This window comes from Aotus nancymaae, unplaced genomic scaffold, assembly GCF_030222135.1.
Source record: "Aotus nancymaae isolate 86718 unplaced genomic scaffold, 86718_ANA_hifiasm-v0.15.2.pri h1tg000018l, whole genome shotgun sequence".
Taxonomy (NCBI): Eukaryota; Metazoa; Chordata; class Mammalia; order Primates; family Aotidae; genus Aotus; species Aotus nancymaae.
Genome location: NW_026988430.1, coordinates 20944895 through 20969045, shown reverse-complemented (window position 1 = coordinate 20969045; position 24151 = coordinate 20944895). Strand labels below are relative to the sequence as shown.

General features: G+C 38.6%; 1 protein-coding gene across 1 annotated transcript in view; it reads right to left on the bottom strand.

Moving 5' to 3' along the window:
- Positions 1-24151, bottom strand: part of DHX40 (DEAH-box helicase 40) — a 49878-nt gene that overhangs the window by 8774 nt on the left and 16953 nt on the right. The window contains exons 8-13 of the mRNA XM_012445415.2: positions 23858-23957; positions 21671-21757; positions 21350-21532; positions 15611-15691; positions 13843-14000; positions 223-337 (exon numbers count right to left, since the gene is read on the bottom strand). Of these exons, the coding sequence (XP_012300838.1) occupies positions 223-337; positions 13843-14000; positions 15611-15691; positions 21350-21532; positions 21671-21757; positions 23858-23957 (724 nt within the window). The remainder of the gene's footprint in view (positions 1-222; positions 338-13842; positions 14001-15610; positions 15692-21349; positions 21533-21670; positions 21758-23857; positions 23958-24151) is intronic.

Sequence of the window (24151 nt, the reverse complement as noted above, 5' to 3'; positions counted from 1 at the left end):
AAGAAGAGAATCAATATCATATACCAAATGCCTACTAAGCAACAGTCATCTGACACAGATAATTTCACTGAAATTCAAAATACCTTGAGGTCACTGAAATTCAAAATACCTTGAGGTCAATATCATCTTCATTGAACCTTACTGTCACGAGCCACATAATAAGTACATATTGGAACTATACATCAAATTGACATCTTCTATACAAAGGACTACCTTACATACCTTGATTTGCATTGTTCAAAGATGACAGCTAAAGTTGCAAAGTCATTAAATCCTCCAGCTTTAGTTGCCAATTCTCGATGTCTCTGTTCTGCTTCCTTCTGGTACTCTGGATCAACTGAAAGAATTAGAGAGGCAATTCAGTTATACTTTACATTAAGTGTCTACAATCACTTTGTTTTCAGAAGCTCATTAAAATCTGCCTCATCCTCTGGGGTGAAGTAAGGTAGAACTATATGAACTCTTCTTAACTCCTCTTGGGAGGCTCTAATTTCTCCTACAATTCCTTTTCTCCTTTTAATAACACTTTGGAGATTTTACCTGGATAACAACATTACTTCTCCCAATCTACTTGCCTTTTTAAAATAGCAGTTGCAATTTACTTTTTAAAATAGTTTTGTTATAAGAGTAATCCATGCTTACAGCAAAAAAAAAAAAAAAAAAAAAAAAAGGAGTGGTATAAAAGAATATCATGTAAAAGTTCATGTTCTCCAGTTAGTCACACTACTCATAAACCAATCCTCAAGGTTAATTACTGTTCATTATTTAGTGTGTGTCCCTCCAGGTATTTTCTATGTATATATGAGCATATGTACATAGTGTTTCATTTTTCTATAAATGGAATATATAATCTGAAAATTTATTTATTCATTTAATAACAGCTCCATATTAGTACATATAGAATTATTCATTCTCAAAAACAGCAATATAGGGCCAGCTGTGGTAGCTCACGCCAGTAATCCCAGCACTTTGAAAGGCCAAGGCAAGTGGATCAACTGAGCCCAGGAGTTAAAGACAAGCCTGGGGAACACAGCAGGACCCCGTCTCTACAAAAAATACAAAAATTAGCCAGGCATGGTGATGCACACCTGTAGTCCCAGCTACTCAGGAGGCTGAGGTGGGAGGATCACTTGAGCCCAGGAGGTTGAGGCTTCAGTAAGCCGTGATATCACCCCTGCACTTTGGCCTGGGCAACAGAGTGAAACCTTGTCTCAAAAAAGAAAGAAAAAAAAAATAGTGATACGATGTTCTCCAGGAGTATGGGGAACATAATACAATTTAACCAGTTCTTATTTATCCAATTCCCAACTATAGGCAATTAGACATGATCTCCATATATGCAGAACTGACCTACTACAAACATTTTCTTTTCTAACATAATATTAAAGTATAACATGCATATAGAAAATTACACAGGATGTAAGTGTGCAGCTCAATTAATATTCACAAACATAACATACAAAGGTACCCAACAACCAGATCAACAAACAGTATCACCAGCATCCCAAGAGCCCCGCTTTATGCTCTCCTTCCAGTAACTACCCATTCCCTTCCACAAGGATAACTATATCCTGACTTCTAATCCTACAGATGGGTTTTGCCCATTTGTTTTTCTTTTTGTGTTTTTTTGAGACGAAGTCTCACTCTGTCACCCAGGCTGGAGTGCACAGCTCACTACAACCTCTGCCGCCCAGGTTAAAGTGATTCTCTTGTCTCAGTCTCCTGATTAGCTGGGATTTACAGGCGCCTGCCACCACACCTGGCTAGTTTTTGTATTTTTAGTAGAGATGGGGTTTCACCGTCTTGGTCAGGCTGGTCTTGAACGCCTGACCTCATGATCCACCTGCCTCAGCCTCCCAAAGTGTTGGGATTACAGGTGTGAGCCACTGCACCCAGCTGGGTTTTGCCCATTTTTAACCTTTGTATAAATCAATCAAACAGGATGTACTTGAAGTGTCTGTTTTCTCTTGCTCAGCATTGTTTTAAGAGATTTATCTGTTACTGACTTTGATACCATGCCCCCTATTCCATTTAGGACCGATGTGCTCTCTGACTGCCCAAATTCCCCATATGGCACTTTACCCAGGGCTAACCATTTTTTTTTTTTTTTGAGACAGAGTTTAGCTCTTGTTGCCGAAGCTGGAGTGTAGTGGCACAATGTCGGCTCACTGCAACCTCCACCTTCTGGTTTCACGTGATTTCTCCTGCCTCAGCCTCCTGAGTAGTTGGGATTACTAGCGCCCGGCTAATTTTTGTATTTTTAGTAGCGATGGGGTTTCACCATGTTGGCCAGGCTGGTCTCAAACTCCTGACCTTGTGATCGGCCCACCTCAGCCTCCCAAAGTGTTGGGATTACAGGCGTGAGCCGCGCCTGGCCAACCCAGGGCTAATCTTTCAGAGTTCCATTTTTTCAAAACTGCATAGGGATCCTTCCTTCAACCTAACACGTCACACCACAGTTCCTATTCCCTATACCTATCACACCTAGATTTAGCAGAGGCACAATGTTGCCTGATTCCAGGGAGCAGCACTTTCTGTAAAGCAGCAATTCCTGTTATTAGGAGGAAAGTAATTTGATTAAGTATAAAGTCTTCCATCCTATTCTTTAAGTAGCTTCCAACTACATCACCTAGGTAGCAACTGAATGAAGCAGCTAGAGACAAAAGAAGAGACAAAAGAGAATATTATTTATCTCAGACCATACAAATGACCCTGATAAGAAGAAGATATAAACTATTATTAATCTCCATTTCTTGAACTGCTGAGGGATACTAATTTTTTTTTGAGATAGAGTCTTGCTCTGTTGCCCAGGCTGGAGTGCAGTGGTACAATCTTGGTTCACTGCAACATCCACCTCCTAGGTTCAAGCGACTGTCCTGTCTCAGCCTTCCAAGTAGCTGGGACTACAGGTGCAAACCACCATGCTCAACTAATTTTTATATTTTTTAGTACAGACGGGGTTCTACTGTGTTGGCCAGGCTGACCTTGAACTCCTGACCTCAGGTGATCCACCCACTTCTACCTCCCAGAATGCTGGGATTATAGGCATGAGCCACCGCACCAGCCAAGGATACTAATTTTTAACCCAAAATATCTCATTTCAAGCACCTAACTGCCATCCCCCAGAATATACTGTGCCAAAAGTCAAATTGCACTAGACTCCAGCATTGACCCCATCCTGGCTCTCAACACTAAGAGACAAGCCTACCTAAGAATCAGTACCTCCTGGAATCCCTAGAATCATGGCGTTTCCTGCTATAGTAATATAGAGTAGCTAGGCACAGTGGCTCACGCTTGAAAACCCAGCACTTTGGGAGACTGAGGCGGGCAGATTGCTTGAATCCAGAAGTTCAAGACAAGCCTCGGCAATATGGTGAAACCCTGCCTCTATTAAAAATAAAAAAATTAGCTGGACGTGGTGGCATATGCCCATAGTCCCAGCTACTTGGGGGGCTGAGGTGGGAAGATCACTTGAGCCCAAGGCCACAGTGAGCCAAGATTGTTCCACTGCACTCTAGCCCAGGTGACAAAGTAAGACCCTATCTCAAGGAAAGGGGAAAGGGAAGGGGAAGGGGAAGGAAAAGGGAAAGGAAAAGGGAAAGGAAAAAGGAAAGGAAAGGAAGGGAAAGGGAAAAAGGGAAAGGGAAAGGGAAAGGAAAAGAAAGGAAGACAGTAAGACCCTGTCTAGGAAGGAAGGAAGGAAAGCATGAAAGAAGGGAAGAAGGGGAGGGGAGGGGAGGAAATGTAGAGCCCCAGCTGCCTGGGTCCCCTGCGTTGTGATACCTTAGAGAAGCTTCCAGCAACAGTTCAGTTTATTTCTACCTCTGGATAACCCTAGAAATGTACAATTTGGCTGTAACCATGGCTCACCATCTCTTATTAAGATGTTAGAATTTTTTGTGTCAGGCACGGTGGCTCACACCTATAATCCTAACACTTTAGGAGGCCAAAGTGGGAGGACTGCCTGAGCTCAAGAGTTTGAGACCGGTCTGGGCAACACGGTGAAACCCCGTCTCTACTAAAACACAAAAAATTAGCCAGGCATGGTGGTATGTACCTGTAGTCCCAGCTAATTGGGAGGCTGAGGCAGGAGAACTGCTTGAACCCAGGAGGTGGAGGTTGCAGTGAGCTGAGATCACACCACCGCAGCCCCGTCTGGGCAACAGAGCGAGACTCCGTTACCAAAAAGAAAAAAGAATAACTTTGCAATAAAATCTAGTGAATTATAATTTTAAACTCAGCTCATATTTTGTGAAGATTAACTGTATAGTCAGTGTTGGATCTGTTTAGAGTGGCTATTTGCTCTAACTTTAAAAATAATTTAGAGAGCATATCGCTTCTCTGGCTCTCTTTCCCACATGGCTACCTTGTCTCTGTCTCTGCCTTTCTGTCCACCCCTACCATTATTCTCAGAGTTAAAAGACAAAGCATATTTTCATTCCTGTCCCTACCTCTTCCCTCAAAAATAACCTAATTAGTTAAAATTAAAACTGGCAAAAGTCCCACACCAAATTCAGGGTAGGTATAGGAACATCTAAATGCATATTATGTAGTTTATCTTCTAACAAAATGACAGTTTTGTCATCTTCATTTTCTCAGTAGACTTGTCATTTTCTCCTGTTTATAAACTCTCCCCAGATGAGACTGAATTATCAGTTTTACCTCATGCAAATAGGTAGATGCCAATGAGGCAAAACTATAAAGAAGAAATTGAAGCAGTAAAACAAGGCTACATTAGCTGAACTTCTCCCTTGAGAAAGATAGTATAATACTTTTCTATACAGCAATCAATCAGAAAACAAAACTATTATATAGAAAAGGCTTCAATAAAAACAGTTCTCAGAGTTGAGGCAGAGGAATAGGTTAAGCACCACATACACATGATGTATCCATTGTTTCTAAAAAATTACAATTAAAATATTTAAAATAAAAATATTAGAACCAACCCATGTAGTTATTTAAAATTTGCTCCATTTTTAGGCAATACTGTTTACAACCTAAAGAATATTTAACAGCCCTCACTCCACTGTCTGACTTCTAAAGCAATAGCTATACTAGCAGACAATCTATATACAGTTTACTATAGGAACAGAGAGAAATTACTACATATGATGAATCATCATTTTGATGTTTAAATGTTTAAAATCTTTTTTTTTTTTTTCCACTCTGTTGCCCATGCTGGAGTAGAGTGGTGTGATAACAGCTGACTGCAGTTCAAATTCCTGGGCTCAAGCTGTCCTCAGCGGATTACAAGTGTGAACCACTATGCCAGACCATGTTTAAAAACCTTAACTCACTGTTCAGATCTTAAAATACTAGCCAGTTTACCAGTGATACGGATATAATAAACTAAATTAGGTGATCTACAATGACTAACACCCAAGCCAGAAAGGACTGCCTAACCGATTAAAAACTATAAATGCACTTAGAAGCAGGTGAAAAACCAATGCACATTTTGGGTGTAAGGGTGTAACAAGATCTCAAGAAGTCACATGCTCAAAAACAAGCTGCATCTTGCAGCAGCTGAAGTTCTTAAAGACCCAAGTTTAGATGCCTAGGTCGTTTACATATCTAGCTAGAGTATTTCTTTAAGTATACATAAGAAGCTGGTAGCAGTTGTTGTCTCTAGGAATCAGATCTGGGGACTTGTTTAGGAGGGACAAGTCTCAGTAGACTTGTCATTTTCTCCTGTTTATTAACTTTCCCCAGATAAGACTGAATTATTTTATTTTTATAATTATAGAAGTAATTATTATTAATTACTTTTCATTTAACTACCTTTGTAGTGTTTGAATTTGTAACTACACATACATACAGTTGACCCTTGAACAACACAGGGGTTAGGGATGTCAACCCCCTCCCCCGACACAGTCAAAAATCCATGTATAACTTTTTACTCCTCCCAAAACTTAACTACTAATAGCCTATTGTTGACTGGAAGACTTACTAATAACATAAACAGTTAATTAACACATATTTTCTAAATTATATGTATTATATACTTACAATAAACTAGAGAAAAGAAAATGTTACTGAGAAAATAAAGAAGAGAAAATAAATACATTTACAGTACTGTACTGTATTTATCAATACTGCAAGTTTATATTATCTATTTACAAGATGAATCATCTTTCTGAAATAATGTGCAATTGTAGCTACAGGCCTCAATCTATGACAAATATCAGACAATTCAACTTTTTCTTGTAATGTCAAGACTTTTCTCTGCTTCTCAGGAACACTTCCAATATCACTAGTAGTACTCAGTAGGGGTCCCATGGTATTATTCAAGGTCTGAAGTATTGTACTAAACATAATGAAAAACACCAGAGTACTATGAGAAATCACTTTTTTTTTTTTTTTTTTGAGACAGAGTCTCGCTCTGTTGCCCAGGTTGGAGTGCAATGGCATGATCTTGGCTCACTGTAACCTCCGCCTCCCAGGTTCAAGCAGTTCTCCCTGTCTCAACCTCCAGAATAGCTAGGCATGTGCCACCATGCCCAGCTAATTTTTGTATTTTTAGTAGAGATGGGGTTTCATCATGTTGGCGAAGCTGGTCTCGAATTCCTGACCTCAGGTGATCTGCCCGCCTTGGCCTCCCAAAGTGTTGGGATTACAGGTGTGAGCCGCTGCTCCTGGCTGAGAGATCACTTTTTACTGCAACACAAAATTTACTGGAGAGATGAACTGTTCAAGCAAAGATGATTAGCATAGTGTGGTGTTTTAAGCAGATACAACACTTGAGCTCAGGGCAACAGTGACAGGAGCTGGCTACAAAATTATTACAATATGTGCTACTGTACTACTTACAAATTAATTTCATGCAGTTCTTATTTTAACACAGTATCTTTACATTTGTTTATATGACTGACACCATGCAGTCTGTGTTTGCATGCATTTTTTTGAGACGGAGTCTTGCTCTGTTGCCAGGCACCAGGCTGGGGTGCAGTGGCACAATCTCGGCTCACTGCAACCTCATCCTCCTGGGTTCAAGCAATTCTCCTGCCTCAGCCTCCCGAGTAGCTGGGACTACAGGCGCACGCCACTGCACCCAGCTAATCTTTGTATTTTTAGTAGAGACGGGGTTTCACCATGTTGGCCAGGATGGCCTCGATCTCTTGACCTGGTGATCCGCCCGTCTCAGCCTCCCAAAGTGCTGGGATTACAGGCTTGAGCCACCGAGGCCGGCCTGCATGCATTTTTGATAATTTTTAACGTTTTACAGTATGTTTTATGGTAGTAAATTATAAAAGACTAGTATATGCACATATGTTATGACATACTTAATTTTTTAAAATATTTTCAGGCTATGCAGTTCATCTGTGAGTTTTTTCAAATTGTCACAAATCTCTGAAAACTTTCCCAATATATTTATTGGAAAAAGTCCACAAATAAGTAATCTGCACAGTTCAAACCTATGTGTTCAAGGGTCAACTGTATTGGGAATGGTAGTGTGAGGAGTCAGGTGAAACTTCTTTTCTAGAGAGCCATCTATTAAACTAGTCAAAATTACCAAAGACAATCATTCAAAGTCTCTGGAGATTGATTAAAATGCTTAACACAAGCCTAATCTATGGAATTCAGTAAGGACAGTAGGAAGAACGCCCCACCCTCCATAGCTGTGTGTGTGGAAGGGCTATGCGAGAGCCTTCAGGGCAGCCTGAAAGCAGCACCCTTTCCCTGACTCCTAAATTCTTCTACATAGGGAAGATCAAAGCCTAACAGCTAATGACAGCTTATGCAGTCCTCTATTCCCCACAGCTCTGTGTTGCAGAATTGTTCCACGGGGTTCAGCAGGTCAGTGGTAGTTCCCACTACTCTCAGCTTCCTAGACTTATTCCAGGTTTGTTTGTTTGCAGCCAGCGAACATCCAGACATTGCATCTCACAAGGCTCTGTGCTGAAGAAGGTGCAGTGAGCCACAGTATCAGCTCCTACCTCCCCATCCCCAAGCTTCTGCTATTTAGGGAGAACCCAAATAGAATAGCCAGTGAAGAACAGGCCCCCATTACCACCACTACGCCCTCCAGCTCCTGCTCCATCGCACAGAGATTATTTTCTGGGGAGGATGAGGAAAGGATTATCAAAGACTGGCAATACCTTGCCCCTGCCAAGGTGCCCAACTTTATTTGGATCAAGACTACGGAGCAATTTACGCCCTGGGCGCTGTAAAAAAACAACAGAGTCAGCAGCTAGCAATCAGTGGAGACTAACAGCTTGGTGTGACACCAATAGAGATAGACCAGCTAAAAACTGAACGGAGAGATCAGTGAAGGAAACGAAGAGAGACCTGCTAAAAGCATAGTCTTCCTGGTGTTCTACAAGACTGTTCTCATGCTCAAAGCTGTGCCTTCTGAGAAGTAAATGAAGAGGGAATGTCTGAGCCTCTACTCCTTGGCCCTACACAGTACAAACTCATCAACTTCCTCAACCATAAAAGTAGTCTCTGAACCACAAACGCAGATTCAACAGTAGAAGATGAAAACATCACTGGCGGAGACGAGATCCAAGATGGCTGATGATTAGCAGCTCGGGCGCGTACCTCCCAGTGAAAGCGCAAAGAACGAGAGGACGCCACACTTTCAGACGAATATTAGTTGCTCACGGACCAGGAGATTCCCAGTGGAGGAGCTCCACGGGTCGCCGGGGCGACTCTTGTGGCCGGCGTGGCGGTTTTGCTGGTGCCTTAGCACGCCAGTTCTTGGTGCAGAGTCCGGAGATTCCCGGGCAAAAAAGCACCATCGGTCTTAACACCGCTGTTTTGGCCGGCTCAGTGGATTGCTCAGATTTCGGCGCAGGGAATCAACAAGTTGGACGTCAGAGACCCAGTTAGAAAGTCGGTAATTACAAAGACGACAGACGGACAAATATATAATGAAGGGAAGAAACCAGCGTAAAAAGGTAGAGAATACTCAAAATCAGAATGCCTCTCCCTCTACAGGGGATTGCAATTCCTCATCAGTAACGGAACAAGGCTTCATAGATTACACGTGTGTTCCAATAACAGAAGCAGGTTAAAAAACGTGGGTGATAAGAAACTTCTGTGAATTTAAAGAACTTGTTCTAACCCAATGCAAAGAAACTAAGAACCTTGAAAAAAGGTTTGACGAAATGTTAACGAGAATGGACAATTTAGAGAAGAATATAAGTGAATTGATGGAGCTGAAAAACACAACACGAGAACTTCGCGAAGCATGCACAAGTTTAAACAGTCGAATTGATCAAGCAGAAGGAAGGATATCAGAAGTCGAGGACCAGCTCAGTGAAATGAAACGAGAAGACAAGAATGCAGAAAAAAGGATGAAAAGGAATGAGCAAAGTCTCCAGGAAATATGGGACTATGTGAAAAGACCTAATTTACGTTTGATAGGTGTACCTGAATGTGACAAAGAGAAGGAATCCAAGTTGGAAAATACTCTTCAGGATATCATTCAGGAAAATTTTCCCAACCTGGCAAGGCAGGGTAATATTCAACTCCAGGTAATACAGAGAACACCACAAAGATATTCTTCAAGAAGACCAACCCCAAGGCACATAATCGCCAGATTTATTAGGGTTGAAATGAAGGAGAAAATACTAAGGGCAGCCAGAGAGAAAGGTCAGGTTACCCATAAAGGGAAACCTATCAGACTTACAGCAGATCTCTCAGCAGAAACCCTACAAGCCAGAAAAGAGTGGGGACCAATATTTAACATCCTTAAAGAAAAGAACTTTCAACCCAGAATTTCCTATCCAGCCAAACTAAGCTTTATGAGCGAAGGAAAAATTATATCTTTTGCGAACAAACAAGTAGAGAGTTCACCACCACCAGGCCTGCTTTACAAGAGCTTCTGAAAGAAGCACTGTACATATAAAGGAACAACCAATATCAGCCTTTCCAAAAATATATCAAAAAGCAAAGAACTTTAACACAATAAAAAATTTACATCAACTAATGGGCAAAACAGCCAGCTAGCATCAAACGCGGGTATTAAACTTATATATATTTTAATTGGATAAAAAGCCAAAACCCATCGGTATGCTGCATCCGGGCCCATCTTACATGCAACAATACACAAAGACTCAGAGAGAAGGAGGAAGATTTACCAATCAAACAGAGAGTAAAAATAAACTAATAAACAAAAAGCAGGAGATGCAATTCTCGCCTCTGATAAAGTAGACTTTAAAGCAACAAAGATCAAAAGAGGCGAGGAATGACATTACATAATGGCAAAAGGATCAATGCAACAAGAAGAGCTAACGATTCTATAGATCAACGAGATAGAAAATTAACAAGGATATTCAGAACTTGAACTCAGACCCGGAACAAGTAAACTTAATAAACATTTATAGAACTCTCCACTTCAAATACACAAAACATACATTACCACCTCACACCTATTCCAAAGGTGACTATATAATTGGAAGTAAATCACTCCTCAGTAATCGCATAGCATTTCATAGGTTTAAATTAAATATTAGTTGGCTGTTTGTTTGTTATCTTCTTCCCTTATTCCTTCCTGACTACCTCATTAAGTATAATTATCAGTATAAAAGAGGTTTTCAATACCCATTACTAAATTGCATTCTAGCCTGGGCAAGAAAGCAATACTCCCATTCTCTCTCCCTCTTTCTTTTCCTTCTCCCTCCTCCCCATTCTCTCTCTCTCTTTCTCTTCCCTTTTCCTCCTTCCTATTCTCTCTCTCTTTCTCTTTAAAAAAAAAAAAAAAAGAAAACATCACTGGCTTAAAAGGCTCAGGTACAAACTCCGACCAATCACTGACTGACCACCAGAGCTGACAAGGACAGGAAAAAAAATGAAAACTGCCCTAGAGGGGCTCAATAGTAGATGTGAGCTGGCAGAAGAAAGAATCCACGAATTAAAGTTTTTTTTTTTTTTTTTTAATTTAAGACATGGGGCTGGGTGCAGTGGCTCAGCCCTGTAATCTCAACACTTTGGGAGGCCAAGGTAGATGGATCACCTGAGGTCAGTAGTTTGAGACCAGCCTGGCCAACATGGCGAAACCTCGACTCTACTAAAAATACAAAAACTAGCTGGGTGTGGTGGCAGGTGCCTGGAATCCCAGCTACTAGGGAGGCTGAGGTAAGATAATTACTCGAACCTAGGAGGTAGAGGTTGCAGTGAACCAAATAGCACTACTGCACTCCAGGCTGGGTGACAGAGTGAGACTGTCTTAAAAATAAAAAGACATGGGAAAAATATTTTAACAGACACATCACAATGGAAGACAGATAAATGGCCAATAAGCACACGAAAAAGTGCTTAACATTATTAGTTATCAGGAAAATGCAAATTAAAACCACAAAGAGGTACATAATAGAATGTGTAAAACAAAAATGACTGGCAAAACCGAATGCTGAGAATGATGTTTAGTGCAAGCTGTACTCTTAAACATTGCTGATGGGATTTTTAAATGGTACAACTATTTAGGGAAGAGGTCTGGCAGTTTCTTAAAGATGCACACACACCTACTGAATGGCACAGCAATTTCTTTCTTAAGCATTTACTTTATCTAAGAGAAATGAAAATATACACCTACAAAACTTTTGTGCAAGAATGTTCAAAACAACTTTACTCAAAAATAGAACTAAACAAGAAACAATTCAAATGTCCATCAACAGGATAATGCACAACTGTATGTCCATAAAGTGGAATACTAGTCAACAATAAAAATAATAAAGTATTGATACATACAACAATATGAATAAATCTAACATACATTATGTTGACCAAAAGAAGCCAGACACAAGAAAGGACAGTGTATAATTCTATTTATATGAAGTTTTGGACTAGGTATGGTGGTTCACACCTGTAATCCTAGCACTTTGGGAGGCTGAGGCCAACAAATCACCTGAGGTCAGGAGTTTAAGACCAGTCTGATCAACATGATGAAACTCTGTCTCTATTAAGAATACAAAAATTAGCCGGGCGTGGTGGCACACACCTGTAATCCCAGCTGCTTGGCAGACTGAGGCAGGAGAATTGCTTGAACCTCGGAGGCGGAGGTTGCAGTGAGCCAAGACTGCGCCATTACACTCCAGCCTGGGCAACAAGAGTGAAAATCCGTAACAACAACAACAACAACAACAACAACAAAAAACTTGTTTATCCTTAGTTTTCTATTCTAGGGCTAAGGCACGGTAAACCCTCAGTAAATGCTCAGTGAATTACTGGCAATCTAAATAAATGAAGAGATATTCCATGAACATTTATAGGAAGACAATACTGTCAAGATGTCATTTCTTTGCATTTTGATCTATCTTAATTCAAACACAATTCTAATTAAAATCCCAGCAAGTTATTTTGTGGATTTCAACAGACTGGTATTAAAGTTTATATGAAAAAGACCCAGAACAGCTAAACAATTTTGAAGATGAAAAACAAAACTTCAAGAGTTACTATAAAGCTCCAATAACCAGGACAGTGTAGTATTGGTGGAAGACTAGACATGCAGATAAATGGAACAAGATACAGAGACAAAAAACAGACCCATATAAGTATAGTCAACTGATATTTAACAAAGGAGCAAAGGCATTTCAACAGAAAAAGGATAGTATTTTAAACAAATAGTACCAAAACTGTACATCCAAATACTAAAAGACAAAAGAGAAAAATCTAGCTGACATTGGGTACGACAATAACTTTTTTAGATACAACAAAAAAGACACGATCTATGAAAGAAATAATTGATAAGGTAGACTTCGTCAAAAATAAAAACTTCTGCTCTGCAAAAGACAATGTCAAAACAATTAGAAGATAACCCACAGACTGCGAGAAAATATTTATAAAAGATGTATCTGTTAATGAACTATTTAAGATATGCAAAGACCTCTTAACAATAACCCAATTTAAAAAGACCTGAACAGATATTCCATCAAAAAAGGATAAACAGATGGTAAATAAGCAAATTAAAAGATGCTTAACATCTTCTGGCATCAGAGAACTATAAATTATAATAAAGAGGTACCACTATACATCAATTAGAATGGCCAAAATCCAAAACATTACTGCCACCAGGATTCGAAGCAAAAGGAACTCTCAGATTCATTGTCAGTGGGAATGCAAAATGGCACAGTCACTTTGGAAGATAGTTTGGTAGTTTCTTACAAAACTAAACATATTCTTATATGATCCAGCAATGATTTGAAAACTATGTCTACAGAAAAACCTGTACATGGATATTTACAGCAGGTTTATTTGTAATTGCCAAAACATGAAAAGCAACCAACGTGTCCTTTAATAATGAGTGAATAAACGCATTCCATACAATGGAATACTATTCAGCAATAAAAAGAAATGAGCTATCACGCCACGAAAAGAAATGAGGGAAACTTAAATGTATATTGCTAAGTGAAAGAAGCCAACCTGAAAAGGTTACATACTATATGCTTTCAACTATATGGCATTCTGGAAAAGGAAAAACTATGAAGAAACTAAAGAGATCAATGGGTTTGTACGAAGGGATATAGGGGTTGCCAGGGGTACATAAGAAGGAAAGTAGGCGAGATGAATGAGCAAAGCATAAGGAATGTTTAAAGCAGTGAAATTATTCTGTATGATACTGTAATGGTACCTATGTGTCATTAGGCATTTGTCAAAAACCATAGAATTTACAACACAAAGAGTGATCACTTTAGTTAATAATAATGTGTCAATATTGGCTCACCAACTGTAACTTATGTGTCATACAAATGAAAGATGTTAATAGGAGAAATTGCTGCGGGAGGTTGAGGGGATTAATGTGAACCCTCTGGACTTTCTACTCAATTTTTCTGTAAACTTACAAATGCTCTAAAAAATAAAGCCTATTAGTTTTAAAAAACACAACTCAAAATAAAATCTTACCAGGTCTAATGAAGACATTTTCCACAGACAACATTGCTGCTATTGGAAGTAGTAGATCTTCACAATCCAGGGAAGCGGCTTTTATTACTGCACATGTCAGATGTGGAGGCAAAGGAAACTCCACCATAGATAAACCCAATCTGGTCACATGGCCACTCCTTAATACAAATAAAAAGTTTTTAAGTCTTTCTACAATGGGAGAGTGCAAATGTAAAATTCATCATTCAGAATAAATCAGATATAATTTATATTACCTCAAATCACCTCCAGAAATTCAATACAATATAAGAAAACTAGGCCAGGCATGGTGTCTTAGGCCTGTAATCCCAGCACTTTGGGAAGCTGAGGCAGGCAGATCACCTGAGGTCAAGGAGTTCAAGACCAGCCTGTCCAAAAGGGTGAAACCCCATTTCTACTAAAACCACAAAAATTAGCTGGGTTTGGTGGCATGAGCCTGTAGTCCCTGCTACTCAGGAGGCTGAGGCAGGAGAAATCACTTAAACCTGGGAGGCAGAGTTGCAGTGAGCTGAGATCATGCCACTGCACTCCAGCCTGAAAAAAGCCAGACTCCATCTCAAAAAACAAACAAACAAACAAAAAAAACCCAAAAAATTAAATACTGTAGTCATTGCTAAGAGAAACATGAAGATTAAATCCCTATTGTCAAAAGCCATAATACATCCAAAAACTAAACAATGAGGCAGAATAAAAGATATGAACATGTTACAAAAGCATAGAGGGGCCTGGTGTGGTGGCTCACGCCTGTAATCCCAGTACTTTGAGAGGCCGAGGCAGGTGGATCACCTGAGGTCAGAAGTTCGAGACCAGTCTGACCAACATGGTGAAATCCTGTCTCTACCAAAATAGAAAAAAATTAGCTGGGCATGGTGTTGTATGCCTGTAATCCCAGCTACTTGAGAGGCTGAGGCAGTTGAGTCATTTGAACCTAGGAGGCAGAGATTGCAGTGAGCTGAGATCACACCATTGCACTCCAGCCTGGGCAACAAGAGCAAAACTCCATCTCAAAAAAAAAAAAAGAGGATATCTCTGAAGACATGAGAGAATAATAATGTTATTTTTTAAATTAAAATTTTTTTTTTGGAGACAGAGTCTTGCTCTGTCTCCCAGGCTGGAGTGCAATGGCACAATCTCCTAAGCTCACTGCAACCCCCACCTCCCAAGCTCAAGAAATCCTCCCACATCAGCTTCCCAAGTAGCTGAGACTACTGGCCTGTGCTGCCACAACCAGTTAATTTTTGTATTTTCAGTAGAGATGGGTTTTACTCTCTACTGAAAGTAAAGAGTAGAGAGTAGATGGGTTTCCCAAGCTGGTCTCAAACAACTGGGATCAAGCAATCCACCCACCTTGGCCTCCCAAAGTGCTTGAATTACAGGCGTGAGCCACCACACATTGTGCTGAGAGCATAATAATCATTAATATCAAACCTTACCCCATTACACTAACATAAAAACAAGGACTCTGACTCTGTTATCATTTTTATGTATCCAGCATAATGCTTGGCATTGAAATGTACTCAGAAATTACTTGCTAAATGATACCAACATTTAGTAAACAAAAGGGGTTTTACCATGTGGTTTTTCAATCAGAATTGTGATGAAAGACTAAGGACAATTTCTAAATTGAAGTAAAACAATCCATTCAATTTAAACGAATTATTTTCTACTGATAAAAAAAGGTATTCAGAACCCTGTTTAAAAAGAGATGAATATCTGTTTTGGTTATGGATTTTTTTTTTTTTTTTTTTACCTGTCAATAGCATCACACTGGTAAAGTTGTTTAAGAGCTTCCAAAATAAGTCTCTCATTAGGTGGATCCAAATAGGGAAACCTGTATATTTAAATAAGATATAAAGTGAGAGGCCATTCTTTGAACATGGTACGATTTTATATAGATATGATAAAATTTCTTTAGAAGGTTTTATTTCTATTTTTCAAGTCATCTTTTTCTGAAAAAAAAAAAAAAAAAATTCTGTGATCATGATTAGCATTCAGCAAAAGAGGAAATAATTTGTTTCGGAATCACACTCCTCTATTTCAAGAAGTGATTCTTTTTAACTCCCCTTAGCTGAAATACTCTCATCAGTCTCTCTACTTATCCTAATCCTGCCCCACCCATCCTTCACAGCCAACGTCAAGTCTACTCTTTTCTGTAGTCCATAATTTTTTTTCTAAACTTTTATAGAAATAGTAGAGAACTATTGATTGAAAGTGGCTGAAAATTATAAATTGTTCAATAGTACCTCTTTTTTAAAATTTTTTTGAGATGGAGTCTCGCTCTGTCACCTAGGCTGGAGTGCAGTGGCACAATCTCGGCTCAGTGCAACCTCTGCCTCCCAGGTTGAAGCAATTCTCCTGACTCAGCCTCCTGAGTAGCTGGGACTACAGGCACCTGCCACCACGCATGGATAATTTCTGTATTTTTAGTAGAGACTGGGTTTCACCATGTTGGTCAGGCTGGTCTCAAACTCCTGACCTCAGGTGATCCACCCACCTCAGCTTCCCAAAGTGCTAGGATTACAAGCATGACCACCACACCTGGCTGATCAAAATGCTTTTATATAAATGGGGAAGTGTATTCAATTAATTTTGCCATATTTATGTCACATATGTGTACATGTGTATATACTTATTTTCTGCTGATCTAAGAACGAGTTGCAAATACAATTCCACTGCATGCTTAAAATATCTCAGCATGCATCTCCTGAAAATAAGGACATTCTCTTACATGACTATAATGCACTATTAATGAATATAATAAAATTAACAATAATATTCAAAAGGATAGCATAATCAAACATGAATATATATATTTTGAAAACAGGAAAAATAATTACTTGATCTGGGTTACTTTTTCCACCTTAAATCTTGATATGAAAATCATCTACTCCAACTTCCCATCTTGAAAAAAATCCAATAAAAGACAAAAGTTCCAATCCCTTATACAAAATGTCCATTCCAGGACTGATAACTCTATTTAAAAATAAATACACAAGGCCAAGGATGGTGGCTCATGCCTATAATTTCAGCACTTTGGGAGGCCAAGGCAGGAGGATTGCTTGAGCTCAGGAGTTTGAGAACAGCCTGGACAACATGGCAAGACCCCATCTCTTATAAAAAGAAAAAATAATAAACAAAAGTCTCACACTGTTCTACTGCCAGCTTTCCTACAACTTGTACCAATAGGTCTTGGTAGCTTCTACAGAAAGAATTGGTAAACATTTTCTATAAAGGGTCAGACAGTAAATAGTTTAGGCTTGCAGGCCATATGGTCTCTGTCACAATCACTCAACTATGCTATTACAATGAAAGCAGTCATACGTAAACAAATAGTTATGACTGCATTCTAACATTTTATTTACAAAAACAGTCACTGCATTCTAACATTTTATTTACAAAAACAGTCAGTGAGATTAGACCATAGTTTGCCACCCTTGTGCTAGAGAAATACCAAACCAGTAGCTGCTTCTTCTATATAATAGTAAAAACTATTTATTCTAAAATACTGCAATTAATTTCCTCCCCTTGATTAATCCAATTACCAATTCTGCCAAGCACTCCTTACAAGTCACTTGGTTTCTAAGAAATCTATCATACCATTGTCTAAAAACACTAGTTTGTCAAACTCCTCATAAAACTTGATTATATCCAAAACTGATTTCCAAACGTTGAGTGACCAACACATAACAGGAATGCTATAATTCCCCATCATCTAGTTTATTAATATAACCAAAGTCTATATAATTAATATAACCAAAGTCTATGCCAAACCTATAAGCTCATATTAAGTTTGCAATGATCTGATAATTTCAGATCTTTACCACATGTATTTGCTTATTGTACATCCCAAACACAGGATGTAAGATACATCCTTTCAGATTTATACCCTGTTGATTTTTGCCCAAGGTTCTAACCTGTTAAAATCATCTTAAAGCCTGGTTTTAATTATCTACCTATTAGATATTAAGATACTTTGCAGAAAAATCTAATTGTGACGTCAATATTTTTATTCAATATCATTATTAAAAATGTTTATTAGGAAAGAGCTAAGTTCAGCACAATACCAGTAAAACCTTCATCTAGGCTACACTAAACAATTAATTAGTAAGTTTTTTAGACTGGGCTATTTCGCAACTATACTCAGCAGTACTGTCATCTACAGACTACTTTTTTATTCACAAAGATACGAAATGCAGTATTGTTAAATATTGTGCTGAAAATAAAAGACATTAGGTTAACTTTCAATAAATTCTTGTGGAGCACCCATTACATGGATGATCCTGTCCTCAAACTGAAAAGGAAATGGCTTACAATGACATATTCGGCCAGGCATGGTGGCACATGCACGTAATCCCAGCTACTCAGAAGGCTGAGACACGAGAATCGCTTGAACCCGGGAGACGGAGGTTGCAGTGAGTTGAGATTGTGCCACTTCATTCCAGCCTGGGTGACAGAGTGAGATCCTGTCTCAGAAAAAAAAAAAAAAAAACCCCAAACACAACAACAACAAAAAATGGCATATTCATAGTGAGCTTTTAAAATTCATACTCATGAATCATCATTAAATTTTCTGAAACCATTTTTTAATAAAGTATACTGGAGTTTGCTAGCAATCAATGTCAAGTTTACCAGGCAGTTATTACTAGACCCTGCCCTTTTTACTAAATAAAAAACATCAAGACATTTGCCTTTCTCACAATTTTCTAATAACCTATTCTGCATAATTTCTAATAGATGACCTACAAAGACTCTGACACTAAATCTGCAAGTTCTTTTAGTACCATGGAAATAATGTCTAAACACTCAAGACAAAATCATTTATGGTGGTTGGGTTTTCTCTCATTATTTCCTAACCCATCTTAGTCATCAATTCCTTCTTATTTAGACTTGTTCTTGCATTTTCAGTTTTAAAAATCATTCTTTCTGATGGAAGAGAAAGGGAAAGCAAAATAATAATTGAGAAGCTCCATTTTCTTTCTGTCATCTATGAATACCAAACACTGGGTCTACCACTCCTTACTCTATATACAACTTTTTTAAAAGGAAGTCTTTTTTTGTTTTTGTTTCTAGCATTTCGAAACAAAATTTTGCGATTTTAGTACACTATGGGTTTTAAGACTTAAGATGGAAAAATAACTCAATGCAGATGATATTAAGTAATTATTGTTCCTATTCTTCTAATACGTACTCATTCTTAGTTAGAGGTTGCTCTGCTATCCTTTATATACTATGATTCAATGTCAAGCTTACAGAGCAGCTATTTCCAAAAACGGCCCTTTTTCCCAAATGAAAAAAATCAAGACATTATTTTAAAAGCTGGGTTCATCTGAAAGTTTTCGGTTTGGCTATTTAGGTTTCTGTTAGTTAGTCAGTCAGTCAGTTAGTTAGTTAGTTAGTTAGTTAATTTTGAGACGGAGTCTCGCTCTGTCGCCCAGGGTGGAGTGCGGTGGTACGATCTTGGTTCACTGCAATCTCCACCTCCTGGGTTCAAGCGATTCTTCTGCCTCAGCCTCCTGAGCAGCTGGGACTACAGGCACACACCACCATGCCTGGCTAATTTTTATATTTTTAGTAGAGATGAGGTTTCACCATATTGGCCAGGCTAATCTCAAACTCTTGACCTTGTGATCCGCCTGCCTCAGCCTCCCAAAGTGCTGGGATTATAGGCGTGAGCCACCACACCCAGCTGGATTTCTTTAAATGGCTCTTTTCCTTCTGTCTCATTGGTATAGTTTATTGATAGTCAGAATTTCATGTATTACATGCTTTTCTCTTTCTAGTGTCTACATATTCTCATTCAGAAAATCTCTAGTCTAATGATAACTATCCAAAATATTTTGAAATTGGCAAATCAGCTTTCCGAGAGTATACAATGAGCATTTGTGTTTGGTTTATTTTGAGACAGTTTTGCTCTTGTCACTCAGGCTGGAGTGCAATGGAACAATCTCAGCTCACTGCAACCTCTACCTCCCAGGTTCAAGCAATTCTCCTGCTTCAGCCCCCTGAGTAGCTGGAACTACAGATGAGCACCAAACATGCCCAGCTAATTTTATATTTTTAGTAGAGATGGAGTTTCACCATGTTGGCCAGAGTGGTCTTGAACTCCTGACCTCAGGTGATCCACCCACTTTGGCCTCCCAAAGTGCTGGGATTACAGGCGTGAGCCACAGCACCTGACCTACAATACATACTTGGATGCACCTAATAATCACTTACAATGAATTTAAAGACTGCACAGTTACCATCCCCCAAAATTCCTTAAAACTTTTACCTTCTCAGGCAATTAAGACCAAAATAAACAACAAGATACACTTTTTTCCATTACTTCCTCTACCATGTATGATATGAAATTTCTATCTATCTACAAAAATATTCTATCCTATACCAATCAATTATATAGTTTAACATTTGACTAACTTAACTATTCTAAAGGATAGAACTGTTCTTCTACCCTTTACTTCATATGTCTGAACCTTGTTTCCCTAATATAACTTAAGCTTAGTGAAAGCAAAAAACTACAGAGATATACTGTCTTTCATGGTATATAGTATAATCCTGGCCATACAAAAAAAGCAAAAAAAAAAAAAAAAAAAACCAAAAAACAAAACCCTCTACTTTCTGATTGTATACCTTTTTTTTTTTTTGAGACAGAGTCTCGTTCTGTTGCCCAGGCTGGAGTGCAGTGGTATGATCTCAGCACACTGCAGCCTTTGCCTCCCGGGTTCAAGTGATTCTTGTGCCTCAGCCTCCTGAGTAGCTGGGACTACAATTTTGTGCCACCGTGCCCAGCTAATTTTTATATTTTTAGTAGTGACAGCGTTTCACCATGTTGGTCAGGCTGGTCTCAAACTCCTGGCCTCAAGGAGTCTGACCACCTTGGCCTCCCAAAGTGCTGGGATTACAGGCATGAGCCACCGCACCTAGCTCCTTTCTTTTGAGACAGGAGTGTGGTGGTACAATCACAGCTCACTGCAACCTCTACCTCCTAGGCTCCAGTGATCTTCCCATCTCAGCCTCCAAATATCTGGGACTCAAACATGCACCATATCATACTTTTTTTTTATTTTTGTAGAAATGAGGTCTCACTATGTTGCCCAGCCTGGTCTCAAACTCCCGGGCTCAAGCAATCCTACCACCTTGGCCACCCAAAATGCTGAGATTACAGGCATGAGCCATTATGCCTAGCTCATTATATACCTTTCATTAGAAATAAACAGTGGTCATTAAGTGATCCAAATAAACATCAGCACAACCCCCCAATTCTGCCACTAAGTCAAGGTTAAATACAAACAAGAGATCCGACTAAAGCAATGCAAGGAAGTCTTTTGTGTTAGTTTAGTTAAAAAGCATCCAGTACGAAAACCAACCTCTAAAAGAGGTTAGCCTCAACTCTCAGGGATGTATGAGTCAAATACTTCAAAATAATTTTTGAGTCAATAACTTGGCTCCACACTAACGAATTTTTCATTTTTTCTAGTTGTCTACATACCTTATGACATCGTGTATGGCAAGGCACTTTAAGGTCAGAACTACAGATGTCAAACTAGTTCTCTTAATTTCAGGGATCACATGGTCAGGCATACACTGGTTCCAAAAATCTTTACTATAGATCCGAAAGCACTTTCCTGAAGAAGTCCTGCCAGCTCGGCCACTTCGCTGTAATGCCTCGCTCCTACAGAAGGAAAAAAACGCAAAAAGTCCCCAGGATGTTCTGTGGGTTTCTCAGATAATTTACTTTCTCTCCCCCAATCAGCTAGAAATTACCTAATCAGGTGTTCTTTGAATAAAAAGATTTGACATAGAGACTTACTTTGAAATTGGAACCACTTCCAGGATGTCCAACCCTAACCTGGGGTTGTGATTTAACTGCTTCACGAAGCCACCATCTACCACATACCTAAAAAGAATCAAAGCAATTTAAGTTTCTGGAAAATAAAAAAAGACTTGTTAATTTTTAACCACTTTGGTTTCTCCTTTCCTAGCAAGCCAGCAAGTACACAATGCCTATTATGTTAAGTGAAAAACTTCAAAGTCAAGAAATCAGAACCCTCATATGTTGCTGCTGGGAATGTAAAATGGTTCAGCCAAAGTGGAAAATTTTTTGGTGGGGGGGGTCCTCAAAAAGTTAAACACAAAATTACCATATGATCCAGCAATTCCATTTCTAAGTGTACACCCAAAAGAACTAAGAACAAGTACTCAAACAAATACTTATAGATGGATGTTCATATCAGCACTATGAAAAATAGCCATAAGGTAAAAACACCTAAATGCCCATTAACCATTAATGGATGAAGGGATGAACAAACTGTTTTGCATATATGTATATAGTATATATACACACACATACATAGACACACACAATGGAATACACACACACACACACACACACACACAATGCAGTATTATTTAGCCACAAAAAAGAAGTACTGATACATGCTACAACGTGGATGAACCTCAAAAATATTATGCTAAGTCAAAGAAAGCAAACACGAAAGGCCACATATTCTATGATTCCATTTATATAAAATATCCAGAACAGAAAATATATACTGCTTCCTGCTGACACATATAAAGAATTAAAAAGAATAAAAGAAAATACATACAAACAAAAAGTAAGACCAGTAGTTGCCAGGGACTGAGGTGGAGAGGGGAATGTGGAGTACCTGCCTAATAGGTATGGGGTTTTATTTTCAGGTGATGAAATATTTTAGAACTAAGTAGAAGCAGTGGTTGTACACTACTGTAAATGTACTAAGTACTACTTAATTGTTCATTTTTAAATGATTAATTTTATGTGAATTTTGTCTCAATTAAAAAAAAATACAAACTTGAAAGTTAGCTTCAGACCATTTTAACAGATTCAGAATCTAATTTCAGCTAGCCCTTAACATGCCATTTTAAGCCAATTAAATGGTGAACAAGTCAGGTAAGGAACCAAAGTAGGATAGCAGTAGCAAGGCAACATTCTGAAACATGCTATTTAATGGCTTTTGCCTGTGCAGGAAACAGAAAATTACAGAGGTTAATTTACCCAGGAGACCACTCTCTTAATCCCTTAGTGAAACCATTATTTTTAAAGTAACAGAGAAAAGCAAAGGAACTTAGACTTCCTCTCAGACTTGGGTGATCATTTTACCCAGGAGAAACACATAGGATCTTTGCGATTCAGGTTCAGCCTTCCTGTGGCAGACAATCAGACTTGAAGACATAAAATATACTGAGTAAAAGATAAATATCCCAGTCTTAAAGAACTTCACATTAATTATCAGTCCAGACTTAAAATTTCCTAGTGTTTCCTTACTATATTTACTAAAAAATTTGATAGCACTATTTATTATATCTAAAAAAGGTAAGGGACCTGAATCAGTTAGTTTTCACAAAAAGATAAAAAGTGAGAGACAGTATATCCAGATAAACAATGGATACATAAACTTGCTCTACCAAATGAGGCTGCAAGAATCAGATCATCTAAGGTGTATGCTTGTAATGGGAGAACAGAAAAACAGGTTTGGCTTCCTATTTAGTGAAACTCATGAAGCATTATACACAATCTACATAATCTTAAATTTGGAAAGAGGAAGCTTCAAGTTGCCAAGTAGTTAAAAAGTGTGAACAGCCAAGTGCAGTGACACATGCCTGTAGTCCCAGCTACCTAGGAGGCTGAGGTAGGAGGATCGCTTGATCCCCATTCAAGGTTGTAGTGTGCTATGACTGCGCACCTGTGAACAGCCACTATACTCTAGCCTCAGCAACATAAGGAGACTCTTGTCTCTAAAACAAAAAGTGTGAATAGGAATATAGTATATACCTCCTATACCATTTCCTGCTCAAAGCAATCAATAATTGCAAAATAGGTGACTACATGTTAAGAACATTAAAAAGTAGGAGAGAATGGAATTAGTGGAGGGCACAGAAAAGCAAACTCAGTAATGTTTAGCTAATGTTTAGTAATGATAGGCTTCTTTGACTTTCGGAGAAATTTCAAAAGTTATACCTGATTCCATCTATTGTCAAAGATGTTGCAGAAATATTGGTGGATATGACACATTTTCTAATTCCAGGTGGAGGTGGCAAAAATATTCTCCTCTGTTGATCTAAAGTACATGTAAAAACAAAATACCAATTTACAACATGTATTTGTCAAACTCAAGTTTTGAAGAACTAAATTTTTCATTAAAAGTCATGTTTCTTTACCTCTTCAATAATCTTGAATTCAAAATACGATAGCAAAAACTATTTTTTCTTTACATTTCACTGTTAAGATTTCTAAATTCATGTAATCACAGGT